The 19,741-nt window shown below is 44.2% G+C and overlaps 1 protein-coding gene across 1 annotated transcript in view; it reads left to right on the forward strand.

Annotated features, from left to right (window-relative positions):
- The window catches only part of trpm5 (transient receptor potential cation channel, subfamily M, member 5), a gene marked incomplete at both ends in the record, with an annotated part of 60,218 nt that overhangs the window by 25,098 nt on the left and 15,379 nt on the right, over window positions 1-19,741 (forward strand). Inside the window, 3 exons of the mRNA XM_084437282.1 lie at window positions 8,517-8,781; window positions 9,076-9,194; window positions 19,003-19,135. Of these exons, the coding sequence (XP_084293408.1) occupies window positions 8,517-8,781; window positions 9,076-9,194; window positions 19,003-19,135 (517 nt within the window). The remainder of the gene's footprint in view (window positions 1-8,516; window positions 8,782-9,075; window positions 9,195-19,002; window positions 19,136-19,741) is intronic.

Genomic DNA, 19,741 nt, shown 5'->3' on the forward strand with positions numbered 1-19,741 from the left:
CCATGTTTTACTCCTCCCACACCTGCTGCTTTGCCTTAGTCACGGCCGAAGCCGCAGCCCTCCGGGCCAGTCGATACCCTGCAACTGCTTCTGGGGTCTCCCGGGCTAACATATCCCGGAAGGCCTCCTTCTTCAGTCGGACGGCTTCCCTGACCACCGCTGTCCACCACGGTGTCCGAGGGTTACCGCCCCCTGAGGTACCTATGGCCCTCAGGCCACAGGTCCCAGCCGCAGCTTCAGCAATGGAGGCTTTGAACACCGACCACTCATGCTCGATGTCCCCAACCTCCACAGGGATGCCTGAGAAGCTCCGCCGGAGGTGGCAATTGAAATATCTCCGGACAGGCTCTTCCTCCAGACGTTCCCAGTTCACCCTCACTACACGCTTGAATTTTCCAGGTCTGTCCAGAAGCTTCCGCCGCCATCGAAACCAGCTCACCACCAGATGGTGATCAGTGGACAGCTCTGCCCCTCTCTTTACCCGAGTGTCCAAAACACATGGCCTCAGATCAGATGATACAATAACAAAATCGATCATGGACCTTCGGTATTCTGATGCCAGGTGTACTTGTGGGCATCCTTGTGTTTGAACATGGTGTTTGTTATGGACAAACCGTGACTAGCGCAGAAGTCCAACAACAAAACACCACTCGGGTTCAGATCGTGGTGGCCATGCCTCCCAACCACGCCCCTCCAAGTTTCTCCATAATTGCCCACGTGTCCATTGAAGTCCCCCAATAGGACAGTGGAGTCCCCTCCAGGAGCCCCAAGTAGGACTCCACTTAGGGTCTGCAGGAAGGCCGAGTACTCCGAACTGCTGTTTGGTGCATAAGCACAAACCACAGTCAGAGTCCCCCCTCCCACAGTCCTAAGGTGCAGGGAGGCGACCCTCTCACCCACTGGGGTGAACTCAAGCACAGAGGCGCTCAGCCGGGGGCTAGCTAGTATAGCCACACCTGCCTTACGCCTCATACCGTGAGCAACTCCGGAGAAGAATAGGGTCCAACTCCTATCCAGGAGTTTGGTTCTGGTGCTGGTGCTGTGCGTGGAGGTTAGCCCCACCAGATGTAATTGGTATCGCTCCACCTCCCTCACAAGTTCCGGCTCCTTCCCCCCCAGCGAGGTCCCGTTCCATGTCCCCAGAGCCAGCCTTTGCTGCCCGGGTCCGGTCTGTCGGTGCCCCCCGCCTTCACCGCAACCTAGTCGGCAGTGCACCTGACCCCGACAATTCCTCCCGCGGGTGGTTGGTCCACGAGACGGAGGATGAGATAGTGTTGCCACGTTGCTTATTCAGGCTAGACCCGGCCGGGCTCCATGGTAAGCCCGGCCACCAGGTGCTCGCAGGCGGGCCCTCTGTCTGGGCCTGGCTCCAGATGAGGGCCCCGGGCTTCCTCCAGGCCGGGTCTCTCTTCCTCTTTGTTACTCTGTCATCAGGGTTTTTCCTGTAACCTCAGGTAGGGGGGCTAGGAGGGTTCTACCACTTGCCCAAGGTGGACCCCGAGACTAGTGGAGGGAAGGAGGCGTCTTACTTCTCCATTCTAGTTTTGCACTGAAAACTAGCCACTGCCCCTTACATTTACTTTTGATCTAAATGTAGGCATGGCTTAATGATACAAGACCCAAAATATATCAAAATGTGGCTTTATTCATAAAAAATGTAAAACATCAGTTTTCATCAAATGTTGATTTAAAGATAATTTAATTCTCATTAATGTAGTCTTAATGACCAAAACTAAAACATGAACAACAGTTCAAGTAATTATCAACATTCAACATTCGCTTTGGATAAAAGCATCTGCTAAATGACTGTAATGTAATGTAAAAAAAAGGTGATTAAAAGAGCATTTAATTTAATTCTCATTAAGGTACTCTTAACGACCAATACTGAAACATGAACAACGGTTCAAATAACAAATGTATGAAATTTGATTAAAAAACAGCATTTCATTCTCATTTTCCCCAAAATGTTCTCATTTACTTTTGAACAATGAGATTTGTTCTTATTTAAACGCTTATCTTTTTTTCCTGTTTGTCAGTGCGTTCTTCTCTTTAGCAATTTCTTTAGTTTTTCCATTTATTTGCATAGTCTGACTCTATTCTTCCTGGAAATTCGTTTCATTCCTTGTCCTAGTGAAATTGCAGAGCATCATCACAGTGACTGGGAGAGTCCCTTCCATACATCCCTCTGAATTTCCGTGACGGGATGTCACAGACCTGTAGTGCTTGAATTATTTCAAGCACGTCATCGAAGAGGTACCACAGGATATCGTCTCTTGGAGGCCAGAAGAACCTGTTGGCCCCAACACGGTGCATACATTTGATTTGGGCATGCATTTCATCAATATCCAGGATGATCACTGGATAAAGGTCATTGTCATATTTAAACACACACCACTTCCTAATTAGAGCTCCACTTTCCCAAGAGATTGCTTCTGTCATTGGGCTGGCTTGTTGAAGGTGAAGTGCTGTGTGTTGAATAGGCCTGGGTATCGTTTGAAATTTTTTGATACGATACCAAATTCGATATCTGGAATTCAATACCGATACCGTAGCACACTATCGTAGTATGTACAAGAATGCAATTGCACTAAAACCCTTTTTAATTCATGCAATATTGACAAAATCAGCCGAAACATTTTAAATTCTCACTGCAAAATATGTATTGCTTGAACTTGGGAGCAGCAGCCCCATCACTTGCTTGTTGAACATGAACTAATTAATTAATTAATTAATTAATTAAAATTACTACTTGTATAAATTAAGATCACAAAAGAAAATAAAGTTCTGTAAGTATTTACACATTTGCTTCGGTGCAAACTACAATATGCATTTCTCTCTTCAAAGCAACAAAAGAGCTTGATTAGACTAGTAGTACTACTAGTAGACCCTCACTTCTAAAGCCTTTAGGCATTCTTTTTAAGGAAGATCAGCATGTCTGCCTTTTCTAGTAAGAGACAAGCACGTTCTTGGCTTATTGTGTCACCTGCCATGGAAAAGATTCGCTCTGAGGGTGTAGAGGATGCCTGTACACAGAGATATTTCCCTGACAAGCTAGACAGCAGTGGGAAGGTATCCCTCTTTTGCCACCACCAAACAACTGGATTTACAGAAGTTAACACAGTTGGTAGGCTTCTGTAAAGTTTGATCTCTTTGTGGGCCCTCTCACTGGTGGTCATCTGGTTGGTATCACCTGTGCTGGGTAGGGCTTGGTCCTCTTCGGCAAAAAGCTCACCCAGGGCAGAGAGCTTCTGCTTCTTTTGTGCTGGAGCTGGAGCCTGAAAATAATAGGGTAAAAATCAGGGTTGTCACAACTTCTTAAACATCTAGCCCAGGGACTTTTCAGTTAGTTTCCCTCCCTTTTCTACCAAATTCAAGTAGGACTGTAGGAGACCTGTAAAAGTGTTCATCATTCATCAAGCATTACTGTGCTAGTAAAGCAAGAATATCAATGTTGTTGTGTAGTTCTTACACATGCTCCTGCTGCTGCACTCCCCTCATCAGATGACCCATCATCACCTCCTGCTCCTCCTCCTCGATCACTTCAGCTGCAGCAGACCCCTCATTCTGCATGGAAATAATAGTTGTATAGATATTTCATTATTAATACAAATAAAATATGCAATACAGGACACAACTCTACTGTAGTCAGTCATTGTGAATGATCATTCATTCATCAATTCACCTCCTGGTTTGCTTCCTTCTCCAGTCTGCTCCAAACAGCATCATCCACGGCTTTGGATTTGACCCTGGGGTCGAGGGCTTAGCCTCCTCCAGGAACAGTCTGAGGGTGGGATCCTGCAAGGAATAAATGTTTGAAAGTTAAGAGATGTATATCTGTATATGTGGGGCTTTTAAAGACAGATGAGACAAACACAAGCTTATACGTACTCCATAGCGCTCGGAGAGGTCTCCCCAGACCTTTTCCTTGACGGTCACTGCAAAGGTGGTCGTCCTCTCGAGCCTTGAAGTGGTCACAGAGTTTTCCCAAGAGTGGGAGAATTTGCCTGGCAGTGGCATCCGTCTCAGATGAGACACAGAGGGTTGAGGTGTAAAGAATCTTCATGATTCTGCCAAATTCTGCCTTCCTGTAGTCATCATCGGAGAGTCTGCAGTCTGAAAGAAATCACAAATACATGCTTTGCACTTAAACATACTTTTGGTATGTGAAAGTAGTAGTGTGCTGGTATAGTTAGTGAAGGCCAGAGATTCTATTACAATCTAAAAAATAATATAATTTTGATTGAATAATAATCAATACCTGTCCCTGTCCATTGATCGTTTGAGCCGCTGGTTCATGAATGCAGCCTGGATGGCAGGGTACTGTTTGAGGAATCTCTCCACCATGAGGTAGAGAGTGTTCCAGCGAGTCTTCACATCTAGGATGACTGCATGCTGGGGAAGACCTTGAACAGAACACACCCCAATGACCTCATTGATATTCCCAAAACCACCCCTAGAGGGCGTAAATACTCCATGCAACACACACATTTGTATAATAAATCACTTTTTATAAGACACACTTTATTAGATTAACCTTCAAACTTACCAAGGAGCCGCTCCTTCTCTTTAAGAACTGGCTTTGCCAGGCTCGTCTTCTTCAGCCACACCACAACGGACCGGATCCTGGCTGCCCAGTTTGCAATGGAGGTGACTGTGTACAGCTTCTGAGCTCCCAGGTTGTGGGTGTGTGCAAAACACCCAACCTTTAATAAGTACATAGCTTTCACAGCCACATCCATGTTTGCGGCATTATCCACTGTAATGGCAACAATCTTAGATTTCACATTGAATTCATCTAAAATGTCACCTATCTCTTCTGCAACAGTAGCCCTTATCTGAGACACATAAACAGGCCTAGTGTGAAGCACTTTCTTTTTCAGCTCGCCATCTTTGGTGTAGTGGACTGTGAGGGTTAGATAGTGGTCCTGTATCACACTGGTCCAGCCATCACAGGTCACGGCCACATGGTCCACTGCCTCTAGCTCTGCCTCACATTGTCCTTTTCTACACTGTACCATGCGAGTATAAGTGTTGCTCGGCATGTCTGGGGGGGGGGGGGGGGGGGGTATTTGGGGTTCAGGACCCTAGTCATCTCCCTAAATGAGGTGGGTGAGAAATATGAAAAGAGGTGGAAACTAAAGACTCCAGCAAGATCCTAATCAAGTGGAAACATTGCTTCATACCACTCAGGAAAAATATCATTTTTGCAAGTTGTAGGTTGGAAAAACAGACTAAAAACCGCTACCCTGGCTACTGCAATATTACTTTTTTAATAATGCACATAATTAAGAGAGCAGGGACACTTGACATACAAGGCAATTGCCTAGGGCGCCGAGGCACTAGGGGCGCACAAATCTCCAAACTTGGTCACCGCTCTGGGGCACTCAACAGACCGTTGCTGTGACAACTTGGTAGCCTTCTCTGCCAGAGAGAAAGGTGTCACACGGGGGCGAGTAGTAGCTGAAAAAGCACAACATATGTTGATAGTCAGAATCCAAAATACCTCTCCAAGTCCAAATAAATATAACCCCATGTTGTTGTATAAGCCTAAGCCGACATGTTAATGTTACCTAGTTAAAGGTATAATATGTAATATGTGGATTCAAATAAACATTTTTTCAAAAATAATACATCCATAGGGCTTTGCGAAGGCTGCAAAGTAAAAGTACTGCTTTTCCATAAAGAAAAAAAAAATTGTCAGAAATTATTACATTATGAAATTTTGACGGCCCGACAATGACACTCTGTTGATATCATACAAGCCAATAGTATTACAGCGTTGGTACTGCGCGCTGGGTTGCCAGGTACTATTCTTGCTTCACCACTGTGAGATTAGTAGTAGCCAGCAAACGTTATACTTCCATGAATTAGCAGCATTATAGATGTTGGTTAGCATCAAGTGTGTGTGCGACTATAAAACGGCAGCTTTTCCGTCCACCTCCGCTCACTCTTTTCAGCTAAACGTTTGGTAAAATGGCTGAGTTTCATTGGCCTGCTTCTCCGCCTGAGCCCCGGCGAACCGTGCGATACGAATCTCAGAAGCTCAGTGACCAAAGAAGGAGCAAAAGTCAGATAGATATCGGGCCAGCCTTTGCTCGTTGGACGGAGTTTATGGAGTTTCATCGGATAAAGTCGCATGGTGACATGGCTACTTTTCTACTAGACCGGTAAGCTAGCTAACTAGCTATCGTTATCTTTCTTGGAATCTGCATAGCCAGACCTAACGTTATCTCCACACTACAGCATCTAACGTAACTTATTACATGGCACTCTGAAATACTTGATTGTGATTACTGATTAGTGTAATGTTCCTCTCGGAGTTAAGATCTTATCACAGTATGACTGAAAGAGTGCATTCTCTGGCATTTTGGCAACCAATACGTTGTGTTGTTGCAGTTCTTATCTTTAGACACTAGATGGGGGAAATAATCCACATATTACATATTATACCTTTAACGTTACAAACTGCGTCACTGCTAGCTAGCTAACTAGCAACCATCACCATTTAGCCAACAAGTTAGCTAACGATAGCCAGCAGGGATTAAAGTTCTCCGTCTCTACGACGGATTTCCGTCAATTTGATTCCAAGTGCGACGGATTTTCCGTCAATTGGCTACCTGGTATAATATGATCTGTAGAGGCATACAATCTATTTTGATATATATATTTCGGCATTAGGTATATAAATTATATATAATAGCCTATAGCCTACATATAGGCCTTAATAGCTACAACTATGCGACAGTCACTTGTACATAACACATTGCACAGACATGGAGCCCTGCGAAGCCTGCCTACAGTAAACTTGATCGTTAATCTAACTGTTGTCCTTGTATCTTTACGCTTATGAAAACATTAATATTTATAGGCTATAGGCTATAGCCTAGCCTACCCTCGTTTGGCCATAATAGCCTATTCTCGAATGGCTTCACTATGGCTGTGGGCTATATCCTCACTGCAAGAGGATATAAAATCACTCTTCACTGATGGACCAGTAGCCTATAGCCTTATTTCCACTGTCGTGCCGAACCGATACCGTGCTCAAACCACGCTGCTCCGGATCCGTGGAACGGTTACAGTCTGTTTCCACCTCTCGGGCTGTTGCGTTCCACGGAATGTTGTTATTGTCGGTTGCCATGGTAGTTTGTTTTGTCTCTTCACATTTCTACTAAAGAACGGTTCTGCTTCACTCAGTACGGTTAGACAACCGTGCCATGGGAACGGTTCTGGGCCCAACCGGTCCCATGTGGAAACACCGTCGGAATGGTTACCCTGCATGCCCAGAACGGTTCGGCACGACAGTGGAAATAAGGCTTATGTCTCCAAGGAATCGTGGGTTTTGGATCACTTTATCGCCAAAATCGAGGATGTGGAATAGCCTACTTGAACTACAAAGATGAGCTCGCTGACATCCAGGCTGATTGATTCACAGTCAAAGAAATAGGCTACTTCCAGGAACAATGATTTAAGAAGTTTTGGAGGATTGACATGGGACCGTGCATCGCTCCAAGCCTCGACCAGGATCATACTCCCGTTTAGTAGGCCCTACGACTTACCTTTTAGAAACGGCCTTCAGTACACTTGTTATAGGAATGAAATAAATAGGCTATGATAAATGCATAGCATTGCAAGTTGTGTGCTATATCAGCTAATAAAGCTTGGCCTATGGAAGGGGGGGGGGGGGTCAAATTCCATTATATACAAAAATGAGGGGTGTAACAATATATCGTGCCACAATATATCGCGATACAGAAACGTCACAATACGTATCGTCAAGGTGAAAACAATATTGTGATATGTTTATTGTGTATCAGTGAACACTGGCTACACAACGCTGGTAACAAACACATCTTTTGTCTCTAGGCCTATCCATGATATTACAACAATTAAGCTCTAAATTCACAGTGTATTGGAGTAGAAATGTGGAGAAATGCACTATTAGTGTGAACAGCAGCACTACTGCAACGCTTCACACCTGGCCTTAGTGTATCGTATTGTTATCGTCAACCCAATATCGTGTATCGTATCGTGAGATTAGTGTCATCGTTACACCCCTAACAAAAATATACAGTGGAGGTTGAAATTAGAATATGACTTGGCCTGAAAAAAATTGTCAGGAGATTTTTTTTTTTTTGCTTTAATCCCTGAGCCAGGCTCTCAGCTCAGACAGCTGACAGTGAGAGTCTGGCTAGGGCTACCGCTAGCTAAGCTAATGGTAACATTACAAATGTAGCTAACGTTGAGCTTACCAGATGTTTTGCCAGATGATGTGCTGGTGGATGATGTTGTCGAGGAGGGCATAGATGCCAAGTTGGTCGAGGACGAGGTTGATGTTGTAGCTGCCGGGCTATTACGTTGGCTCTCGAACACAGTGCAGTTCTCTGCAAAATACCCTAATGATAATCATAACTTTGAATGGTCAATTTACTTTAGCACTTAAATCCATGCTCTCAATATGTAAATATTCATGAAGAAATATCGTGAAATGGCATTGAGAGCTCTTGTTTTTATTCCAGGGACGTTAGGGGCCCCCCTGGTGGATCGGCGGCCCCGAGCAGCGGTGCTCTGTGGTGGCGCTTCCTCCTGCGCCGCTGGCGCCGCTTCTGGAGCGCCCCTGTCACCGTGTTCCTGGGCAACGTCATCATGTACTTCGCTTTCCTCTTCCTCTTCACATACGTTCTCCTGCTGGACTTCCGCCCGCCGCCCCCCAAAGGCCCAGGGGCTCCTGAGGTCATGCTGTACTTCTGGGTCTTCACCCTGGTGCTGGAGGAGCTTCGACAGGTATGGAACTACTGTTTTCTGATGTCTTATGTTGAGGAATGAGTTGGGTGCGTGTCAATGCTCATTCTCTCCTTTCTGTCTTGAAATTAATTGTTGCAGAAATTAATTTTTTTGTCAGAAAATTTGTAAGAGACTTTTGTTATTGTTCATTCATATAATATTAAATTTAGCAAATGCTACCTAAGACTGGATGTATTGTGCTGTGATCACCCAAATGACTCACAGATACTTTAAATCACAATAGCTATTTTCTGTTACTGTACATTATCTTAAAGTGTCCTTTTACTGGCGTAGAGTTTTTTCACGGACGAGGACACAAATATCTTAAAGAAGTTCAAACTATATGTGGAGGACAACTGGAACAAGTGTGATATGGTGGCCATCTTGCTTTTCGTGATTGGGGTCTCTTGCAGGTAACCCCCCGTCCCTTATTTTAACTCTAATATCACTTTAAAGCCCATGGTACACTTGCTGTTTAACATGTAGATAGGTACGCACCTATGCTGGCAACTCACTGAGACACGCTGATCGTCACTTAACACACCTGCTGTTAATGGGCAACCACACTTGCAATTTCTCCAAATTGCACATTTCTAGTTTATCAATATCCTCATGAACAATAGTTGGCTAGATCATTGGGCTAAGTGTATTCTTATGGCGCATATAGCAATTGTACAGTAGCCTATGCCTATATATCATATCTCTCGCTTAAATAAAGCAAATTTAGGCTATGATTTTTAATAGTTTCAGGTTGGAGTAGACAATGTGATGTCTATACAAGAGGAGTTTAGAACTAGAGATTAAGATAAAACATATTACGATGGAAAAAGTGAAGCTGGAGGTGGAGAAGTAGGCTATAAGCATACGGGAAAAAAGTATTTCAGTAGGCCTATAACGTCATTGATTGCCAGGCATTGGTGCTATTAACCTGGCGTCGCCAGCCTGATCTCGCGAGCTCACATTGGATTTCACTCGGCAGATCTGTCTCGATATCCAACCTTCTAACGGAAGCACTCGAACATAAATTTGTTAGTGCCAATCACAACTGTTTATCTAATATGGGGCGGGTTTAATAAGATGACGGAACAGACGAGCACTGTAGAGGCATTTTCCCTGATTGGTTGTAGGTTTATCCAATTGCATCAGAGGCATTTTGATCTACGCCCGTTGGTAAAGCCCCTTGTATAGAATTAAATTAATGCCATAAGTAAGTCGTAATTGTGATTAAGAAGTTGTACCTGTGATTTTTATTTGTAATTGTTGTATTTGTACTTCATGAGTTGTAGTTGTACCTCATAATTTTACCTTGTAATTTATATTTTGTGTTTGTACTTTTCAATTTTGTACATGTAAAAATATTTTTCACAGTTTCAACAGTCGTTTTACAGATACGATCCTCGTTTTACCAATGGCACATTTCACAAAAATATAAAATACGGGATTCACTCTACTTCCAAACTTTTGGCATGCACTTCTCGAGTCAATGTCATTGTCCCTGAAAAGATTACTTGTAATTTGCAAAGTTGAACCTGTGTACGTTCCTCTCCTGCAAGCACAACTGTCTCTCTACAGATTGGACAGCACTAGTACAGCTTCGGATCGCTGATTACAACTACACATTTACAAGCCAGTCGTGTGTTGAACCCGTTAACGTTCAGCACCCCTGCAAGCACAACTGCCTGTACAGATTGAACAGCACTTGTACGGCTTCAGATCTACGATTATACATTTACGAGCCGAGGACAGGTCATGTGATCCCGGTGGTGATCATTTTTAGTGCTCGCACACCACAGCAGCATTTTAAATGGGAAATCTCCCTAGGAGTGGCTCCTTGGTGCGGTGCACCCAAGAAAGAAAGATGGAGGGTTTTCGGACATTTGTTAATCTTATAAAAAGCTCCAGTTCTAAAAAAAAAATAGTCATCCCAAAATTGTCAGTTTAGCGTGAAATTATCTGATAATTTGCGTTTATGGAAAATATATGTGAAAATAAATGACAATGATGTCAAGCGTTATACATTTGTTTAGGATCAACCTCATGTGGTATCTAATACAGACTGAAATCACCACCTACTGGCCTAGCATACATATTATTCTAGATGGCTGGACATCACGCAGGTTGCAGTGTCACGGCGCCACCGTGTCAGCCTCGTCCACCTCCTCAGCCCCGGCCCCTGAAACCAGCCTGAGCCCCGGTTCTGACTCTGTTCTTCTCAAGCCTGTCCCCGTCTCTCCACTGCCGGACTCGGTTTCCCCCAGCACCTCTCAGAGACGGCAGCGGGAACTGCGGGCACGTCTGTGGTCACAAGTCGGACACGCCCCCGATGCCTGCCGCACATCAGCTTGATTGCCTCTCCCCCACACCTTAACACACCTGGTCCTGATCAGCCAATTGCCAGCAGGATAAGAAGCCAGTCCACACAGCCCTCAGTGCCAGATCGTTGACTCACCTAGTTGCATCCTGATCCTGCCTGACCCTCGCCTGCACGACTACTCCACTCCTGCCCGACCCACGCCTGTACAACTACCACGCTCCTGACTGACCATCGCCTGTATGACTACCACATACCCGCCTGACCCACGCCTGTTTTACTGACCACGATACTGCCTGCCCCTCCCCGGATCTCAATAAACGTGCCTACAGGCTTTTCATCCCAATCGTGTCTGCTCTTGGGTCCTCCACCAAAACCCTTACATGCAGCTTAGCACTCACTAGTAAAGCTCACTCCTCAAGTTCATGTAGTGAGCAGAGCAAGGGGAGGTCTCCATTTGGCTTAGTGGTCTGCTGTGTACCCTCTTGCTCCAAGGGTTGTGGGTTAAAGCCCGGGCTGGTGCAGAAGAGCTGCATTACATAAGCTCAAATAATAATTGGATGAATATGTGTATATTCTAATAATTTTAATAAAACAGAATTTTTCAAAGCCATCAAATCACATACGAAAACAAAATAACTGAATATCATATTCAATCAATCAATACTTCATTTCAGACTTGGGGTCCAAGATTTAATAAAAAAAAACAAAAAAAACAATAGGCCTACAGATGAAAGACAAGACAAGAATAAAATAACCCAAAATGGCACACTTCAGTCATCAGATATGCAATAGAAGACCACAGAAATAGGGAACTAAGCCAGTGTCTCCACAAGTGAGACTGGTACTTATTAGTAGCCTACTAGACTAAGGCCTTTTCATCAACAGTCTCAGATCGTCATTAGCCTGCAGGTCACTTGGAGCTTGATGCTTTGCTATAATTAGAACACAGGTGTGCAGTGTGCAATGATGTGCAATACGCACTGAATAGGGACAGTTTTACATTCAAATTTTCTCAGGAGAATGTTTGCTTGTGCGTATAGCATACAACATTGCCTAAAGGTATCCTCATCATCAGTCATCTGGGCCTTCTCACAGACACACAAAGTAGGCTAATATCTGACAGTTTAAAAACTGGGAATTGTACATTTTTATCCTCTCTTGTTCGGCAAATCATAATGACACTCTAGCTGCATTATATTTAATGTCATGACCAGTGCAGACCAGCACTACAAGGGCTCCGGACCACAAGGTCATCCGCAAACATGCGATTCACTAAACAATTACTGACTATGCATCCACGTGTCGATTGAAGATGGACGTGTCACTGCCGATTGAAGATGGCTCCCATAGTGGCTTGCCGTCCGCCTCGCTGCCCCACTATATTGTTTGCTGTTGCCCTGTTTCTGTTACTTTGTGTCTGTCGAGATGTGTCTGCTCTACTGGTTTATGATTGCCAAGCTCTCTTTAACATCAGAGCTTCATCAGAGACTTTATGGCTGCCTAATCGCCCTTTGCTGGACGGTGACCTACAAACATTCCTGTGCTGTCGGACGACCCAGTTTACTTGCGCCTCTGCCGCGTGTCCATCCCCGATGGGAGCGCTGTCAGCGGATCCGACCTGGCCCCCTGGAGTACCTGCACCGGCTGTCTTGCGCCCTTCCCCAAAAAAGTGCCTTAGAAGACGTGAAAAACGAGGTGGTGTGCTCGTCCGACTCAAGGCCTACCTGTCAGCCTCTTCCACGCCTCGGATTCTCTCCTGTTACCCGGCATCTAAGCGGTCGGTGGATCCGCCCCGTCTTCCCCTTGTCCCTTGTATTTCAATGTTCATGTGTATTGTGAATCCCGACGTCTGGTTAAGGGCTTCCTAAATCTGCTTGATTCCTTCAATCTTACCCAGTGCGTATCAGGACCGACACATGAAAAGGGGCATACTCTAGATCTAGTGTTATCTTATTTTCTGTCTCCGTCAATTAAATCTGTGCAACAACGTGCATTTCTGACCATCTACGTGTGCTGTTCTCATTATCGTTTCCTTGCCCAGCAGATAGACCTATCGCCCCTGCATGCCGCCGGCACGCTCTTAGCCCCTTGACCGCATCACAATTTTCCGTCTGCGCAAATGACTCTGTGCTGTCTACACTGAAAGAAAATTGTGCCCTCAGCGCTCTTGAGATTTTGTCTGTTTTTAATTCCACATTCGTTCAGATGTTGGACTCTGTTGCTCCTTTTAAGACAAAGCCTATCCCAGCTAGGCCTATCCCTGACCCTGCTCCTTCTCCATGCCCCGCTGTTCTCGACCAGTTTGAGGTAGTCAAGCATCTGCGGCCTACAAATTGCCCCACTGACAGCATTCCCTTTCGCCTCTTCAGGGAAGTTTTTGACTCAGTCGGAGCTAGTGTGCTGCTTATGGTCAACACCAGCCTCAGCTCAGGATGTATCCCTGTTGCCTTCAAACATGCTGTGGTGCAACCTTTAATCAAAAAGAAACATCTTGACCCCTCCCTCCACTCTCTCAAACTTTAGGCTCATATCTCAGCTATCTTTCCTATCTAAGATTCTGGAGCGAGTAGCTGCAGTTGACGGCAGCCCAGCTGCAGTCATTCTTAGCCAAGCATAACATCCACGAGAAGTTCCAGTCTGGCTTCAAACCGAGACACAGCACTGAAACTGCCCTGCTTAGAGTTTTTAACGATTTGATTTTAGCTGCTGATTCAGGTAGTCCTGCCGTCCTGATCCTTCTAGACCTGACAGCCGCTTTTGACACTGTGGACCACGCAATCCTGATTCAATGCCTCGAGCAGTCTGTGGGCATCACAGGATCTGCCCTAAGTTGGTGCAAGCCCTATCTGACCGATCAGAGCTTCTCAGTGCAGTTAGGACATTTCTCCTCCACTACCGCCCCTCTGACCTGTGGAGTCCCTCAAGGCTCCATCCTGGGCTCCATCTTATTTTTACTTTACATGCTGCCCCTAGGCACTATTTTTGGAAAGCACGGAATCTCCTTCCACTGCTACGCTGACGATGTCCAAATCTGTCTGCCCCTACGGTCCAAAGGCAAGGACTGTATGGAGCCATTACTGGACTGCCTGAGTGACGTCAAGTCTTGGATGAGCTCTAACTTTCTAAATCTTAATGAGTCCAAGACCGAGATCATCCTTTTCGGACGACACGCTCCCTCAACCTGCTCTGTCGATACCCTGGGCCCCTTGAGCTCCAACATTCGTTCCTTTGTGAATAATCTTGGGGTGGTTTTTGACAATGATTTCAATTTGATAAACAGATCAGTGCTGTAGTTAAGACAAGCTTTTTTCAACTGCATCTCCTAGCTAAGACCAAGCCCTACCTCTCTTCTACTGACCTAGAGAGGGTGATCCATGCCTTCATCACTACTAGACTCGACTAATGTAACGCCCTGTATGTTGGCATTGATCAGTCTTCCCTCAGCCACCTACAGCTTGTCCAGAATGCTGCCGCTCGCCTCCTCACGGGCAAGAAAAAGCGTGACCACATCACGCCAGTCCTGGTCTCACTCCACTGGCTCCCAGTCTGCTTTCGCATCGATTTTAAACTCTTGCTAATGGTTTTTAAAGCCCTAAACGGCCTGGCCCCTCTGTACCTCTCCGAGCTCCTGCATCGCCACACCCCAGCCAGAGCCTTAAGGTCTGCTGACCAACTGCTGTTGGAGGTGCCTAAAACTAGACTTAAGTCTAGAGGGGACAGGGCCTTTGTTGCGGCTGCCCCCAGGCTATGGAATAGCCTGACCCTTCACATTAGATCCTCCCAGACCCTTGAGTTTTTAAAATCCTCCTTTTCTCCCTGGCGTTTTAACCAGTCTGTGGTCTCAAGCCTTATTTATGTTCAATGTCTGTATTGGTTGCTGTAATTTCCTTCTTTTGTTGTGAAATGTTTTTATCTAGGACCTACCTTTGTACAGCACTTTGGTCGCCTGCTGTTGTTTTAAACGTGCTCTATAAATGAATTTTGATTTGATTTGATCAAGTGTTGCAGTCTTTTAGATTTCTTCACAGTTCGTCCATAAAAGGGAATGGGGACCAAATTCCCCCTTGCCTTACAACATTAATGACCCCAAAAGGGTCTGAGACACTGTTTGCCCATTTTACTTGCATGGTTTGATGGGCATACCATTAAACCAAAATGCTGATGTATGTATTTGGCTTAAAGGAATAGTAAAGGGAAAATGCATGTTTAGCCCTGTTTTAAGGTTACTTATGATCATATACAATGATTCAGATCAAAACGTTGACAAAGCTAGCATTTTCGAGAAAGTTGATAATTGCTCTAACACCGTTTTGGTCATACAATGGATGTGGATGGGCATCTTGAAAAATCATTCAAAATCATGTTAAACCCTCGATTTCAAAGACAAGAAGCTGGTATTTTTCAGTGCAATCAGTATTCTCATTTTAAGCTGGTATTTTTCAGCACAATCACAGTATTCTCAGTTTATGCTGGTATTTTTCAGTGCAATCACAGTATTCTCAGGTTATGCTGGTATTTTTCAGTGCAATCAGTATTCTCATTTTATGCTGGTATTTTTCAGCACAATCACAGTATTCTCAGTTTATGCTGGTATTTTTCAGTGCAATCACAGTATTCTCAGGTTATGCTGGTATTTTTCAGTGCAATCAGTATTCTCATCTTATGCTGGTATTTTTCAGTACAATCACGTACAGCGCGGATGCTGTTTATGATCTTTATCACCGGAGTCATCACATGATCAAAGCCCATCACCTTTGCACATATCGCCTGCTGGTGAATGATAACAGTGGTAATGTAGGAAAGTTGGAAAATCTAGGTCACCTTTACATTTAGCCACGAAGCCTGTGTGACAGCCTGTCAGGCGGGGGCTCCGTCTGTGGTCACAGACACCATTTTTTCTAGCGGTACATTTTTCTCCACAAAATACCCCTTCAGCGCATCGTAGATATCAACCCCCCTTGTTGTCGTCTTCAGGGGCAGTAGCATCAGGAGTTCCTCTTTGTGGAGAAATCGTCGAATACCATGCGTACAAACACCAATAGTTGTGCCGTACTGCTAGTGTCTACGGACTCATCGCATTGGATACTAAACCAACGACAAATACTCAGGTCTCGGTCCAGCTGCTCTGTCAAGTTGTCTGACATAGCTGACACTCTTCTGGTGATCGTACGACCCCAGTTGCACGTGGGAGAGAGTGATTACTTCTGGCCCATGCTTCTTGTCTTTAAATAATGTGTCTGCAATCACTGTCATCGCTCCCTTCAGTATATCACCATCCGAAAAAGGCTTCTTGTGCTTGGCCCAAAAATATGCAGCTTTAAACGAAGCCTTGGTTGCTAGCTCAGACTTTTTTGCTGGCCTCGGGGAAAAAAGATTGCTGTTCGTCCAAAGCTGACTTTAAGTCACATACTTTTTCCCTCCGCAATGAGCTACCAGGCGGGTAGTTGGTATTGACGCTCTTGTGAATTGTATTGAAGTGCCTCTCTATGTTGTGACGCTTCGCCGTTGCCACAGATGCCCCACAAATGAGACATACACTCTTGTCTTTCACATTTGTGAAAAAGAACTGTTCCTCCCACACTTCATTGAAGTGATATTGTTTTTCCTTTAGTTTTTCTGCCATTATTTCGTCTTAGTCAAGTTATTTTGTAGTTAGCTTACCGAGGGAAAGGTTGAGCGAGGGAAAAGAGGGGGGGAATAATAGCTTAGAACTTGGCTCCACAAAATTATTAGTTTGAAGCTTTGTAGCCATAGATTCATCCCTCATTGCCTGCTCATTTTACAAATGAACCGCACAGCATACTTATACCTTGCATTAGTGAGCTTTTTGCATTCAAATACAGGTCCATGGCCGGGTTTCCCTGCCAAAGCCCATGATTTAATGTCTTCACGCGCCTCAGCATGAAGGTCATATACATATTTATTCCAGCCAGGCCTGCTGACACTCTTACCTCTTTGCTTGTAAAAGGGCTTGCTGCCTTCATACAGTACATGACACCTTATCATACATTGAGTTATACAAAATTGCGTCTCTAGGCAGACAGGCATTGTTTAGGGATTTATCCATTCTAATACAGTAGGGAGAGATATTCTAAGTGCAGCTTGTCCAATCCAAAATTGCTGGGTTATAGTTGCCACCTTGCCGAGTTAGAGCAGGTATCACCTCAACATTTATTGTCATAGCAACATGCATATGATCAGTGGTTGCTACATCATATATCCTCATAGAAACCAACCAAGTATTTGCATCAGCCGTACATATACAATGGTCCAGCCAGGTTTCACTAATGTATGTGTAGCTGTCGACAGGCAGAAGCTCCTTGGTTGACTATGTCAGATTATTATCCAGGCAGAAGTGAGACATACATGTATTTGGCAAACAGAGAATTCCTATCTGAAATATCTGCATTCATATCCCCCATGACAAAAAAAAAGAATGTTCATTGCATTCATAAGGTTTATTTTCACATATATTTTACATAAACGCAAAATATTCTGTTAATTTCATGCTTAACTGACAATTTTGGGATGACTAGTTTTTTAGAACTGGAGCTTTTTATAAGATTAACGAATGTCAGAAAACCCTCCATCTTTCTTTCTTGGGTGCACCGCACCAAGGAGCCACTCCGAGGGAGATTTCCCATTTAAAATGCCGCTGTGGTGTGCGAGCACTAAAAATGATCACCACCGGATCACGTGACCTGTCCGGGGCTCGTAAATGTGTAATCGTAATCGTAGATCTGAAGCCGTACAAGTGCTGTTCAATCTGTACAGGCAGTTGTGCTTGCAGGGGTGCTGAACGTTAACGGGTTCAACGTACGACTGGCTTGTAAATGTGTAGTTGTAATCAGCGATCCAAAGCTGTACTAGTGCTGTCCAATCTGTAAAGAGACAGTTGTGCTTGCAGGAGAGGAACGTACACGGGTTCAACTTTGCAAATGACAAGTCATCTTTTCAGGGACAAAATAATTTTGGCATTGACTCGGGAAGTGCAAAAGCTATGCCAAAAGTTTGTAAGTAGAGTGAATTGTATTTTATTTATTTGTGAATTGTGGCATTGATAAAATGAGGGTCATATCTGTAAAACGACTGTTGAAACCGTGAAAAATATTTTTATGTGTACAAAATTGAAAAGTACAAACAAAATATAAATTACAAGGTCAAATTATAAGGTACAATTACAACTTGTGAAGAACAAATACAAAAAGTATTACAAATAAAAAACACAAGTACAACTTCTTAATCACAATCACTTATGGCATTCATTTAATTCCATACCCTTGGGAATTGGAAAGCCACTGTGAGTTTCCAGTCCCTTCGCATTTTTGCGAATTGGTCTGGCAAAGCCAGGCTATGGTGCTATAACAATTCAACTAAAATGTAGCCTACTTCTCTTTGTTCCTGTTGGAACGGGAAGCTAGTCTAATAAATCAACAGCAAAGACTTGAAAATTGAATTAAAAATTAGTGTTTTTATTTGGTTCTCCGCATCCGCCACAACCTACATTACATGAAACTGCAGGTAGAGTAATAAAACGCAAGCCAGTGCATAGCCTAGCTGTAAACGCACAAGTTCTGGCAAAATATGGCTCCAGCAGCTGACTAAGTCATTCCGCAATCTTTCTTATGATATCAGGGAAAGCCAAAGGGTTTTGTCGGTCTGTAAAAAGTCTTCCCAAAAGAACCTCTCACTATTGGCGCACTGCATGCCCCCAGATGGGGGTTGCATCTTTCCCCCCTGTCCTCCCCAATGCCTTGAGTCACCAGCCTCCACTGGTATGTATGTAGGTAGGTAGGTAGGTACAGAGTGTATCTTTGGGCAGAAAGCACAGTAGACACAGGCAGGATATACATGTGCTGAGCCACATATGAGCTGTAATAATGTCTCTGTTACTGATGGTCTCTCAGGATGGTAGAGAGGACTTATGAGGCAGGACGGACGGTTCTGGCGCTGGATTTCATGGTGTTCACACTCAGGCTCATCCACATATTTGCCATCCATAAGCAATTGGGGCCCAAGATCATCATTGTGGAGAGAATGGTAAGATCTCTATTAAATCCTATAGTAAGGTGCCTCAGCATATTGAAAAGAATGAGAACAAAAGCATGAAACTTGGTACATGTTCCTTGATACTAAAACATAGAGTTTGAGTTTAATCATTCAGTCTTGCAACACGAAAATTAAATTATGCAGAATGTACAATGAAATAGACAACCTTCCTAGGGGGTGCCCATTTCAATTTGAGCTACGTTTGAATCAAGTTATTAGGAAAACTGCAGACTAATTGGTTGATACTTGACTTCAAATGTATCTTGTTTTTGCACAGACTGGTAGTATAGATGGTGTGCAGATATGTATCTGTAATCCAGGAAATTTGTAGAATGTGCTAGCTCTACTTAGCATTGACAGCCTTGCTAGTGGAGAGTTTATAAAAGTGCAGGTCGTTCTGTGACCTGCGCAAATGGAATGACAATCCTGATTACACTGCAGCAGATATCAGCAGTAAATTTACTAGTTATTTTTAAATGACAATACCGTTTGGTTTAGTTTATTAGAATCCCCTCACCAATGGTATCAGCTACTCTTCCTGGGGTCCACAAAAAACAATATACTTAAAAAACACACCAACTCCATTGTCAACTCCAT

Source organism: Borostomias antarcticus, assembly GCF_949987555.1.
Source record: "Borostomias antarcticus genome assembly, chromosome: 4".
Lineage (NCBI taxonomy): Eukaryota > Metazoa > Chordata > Actinopteri > Stomiiformes > Stomiidae > Borostomias > Borostomias antarcticus.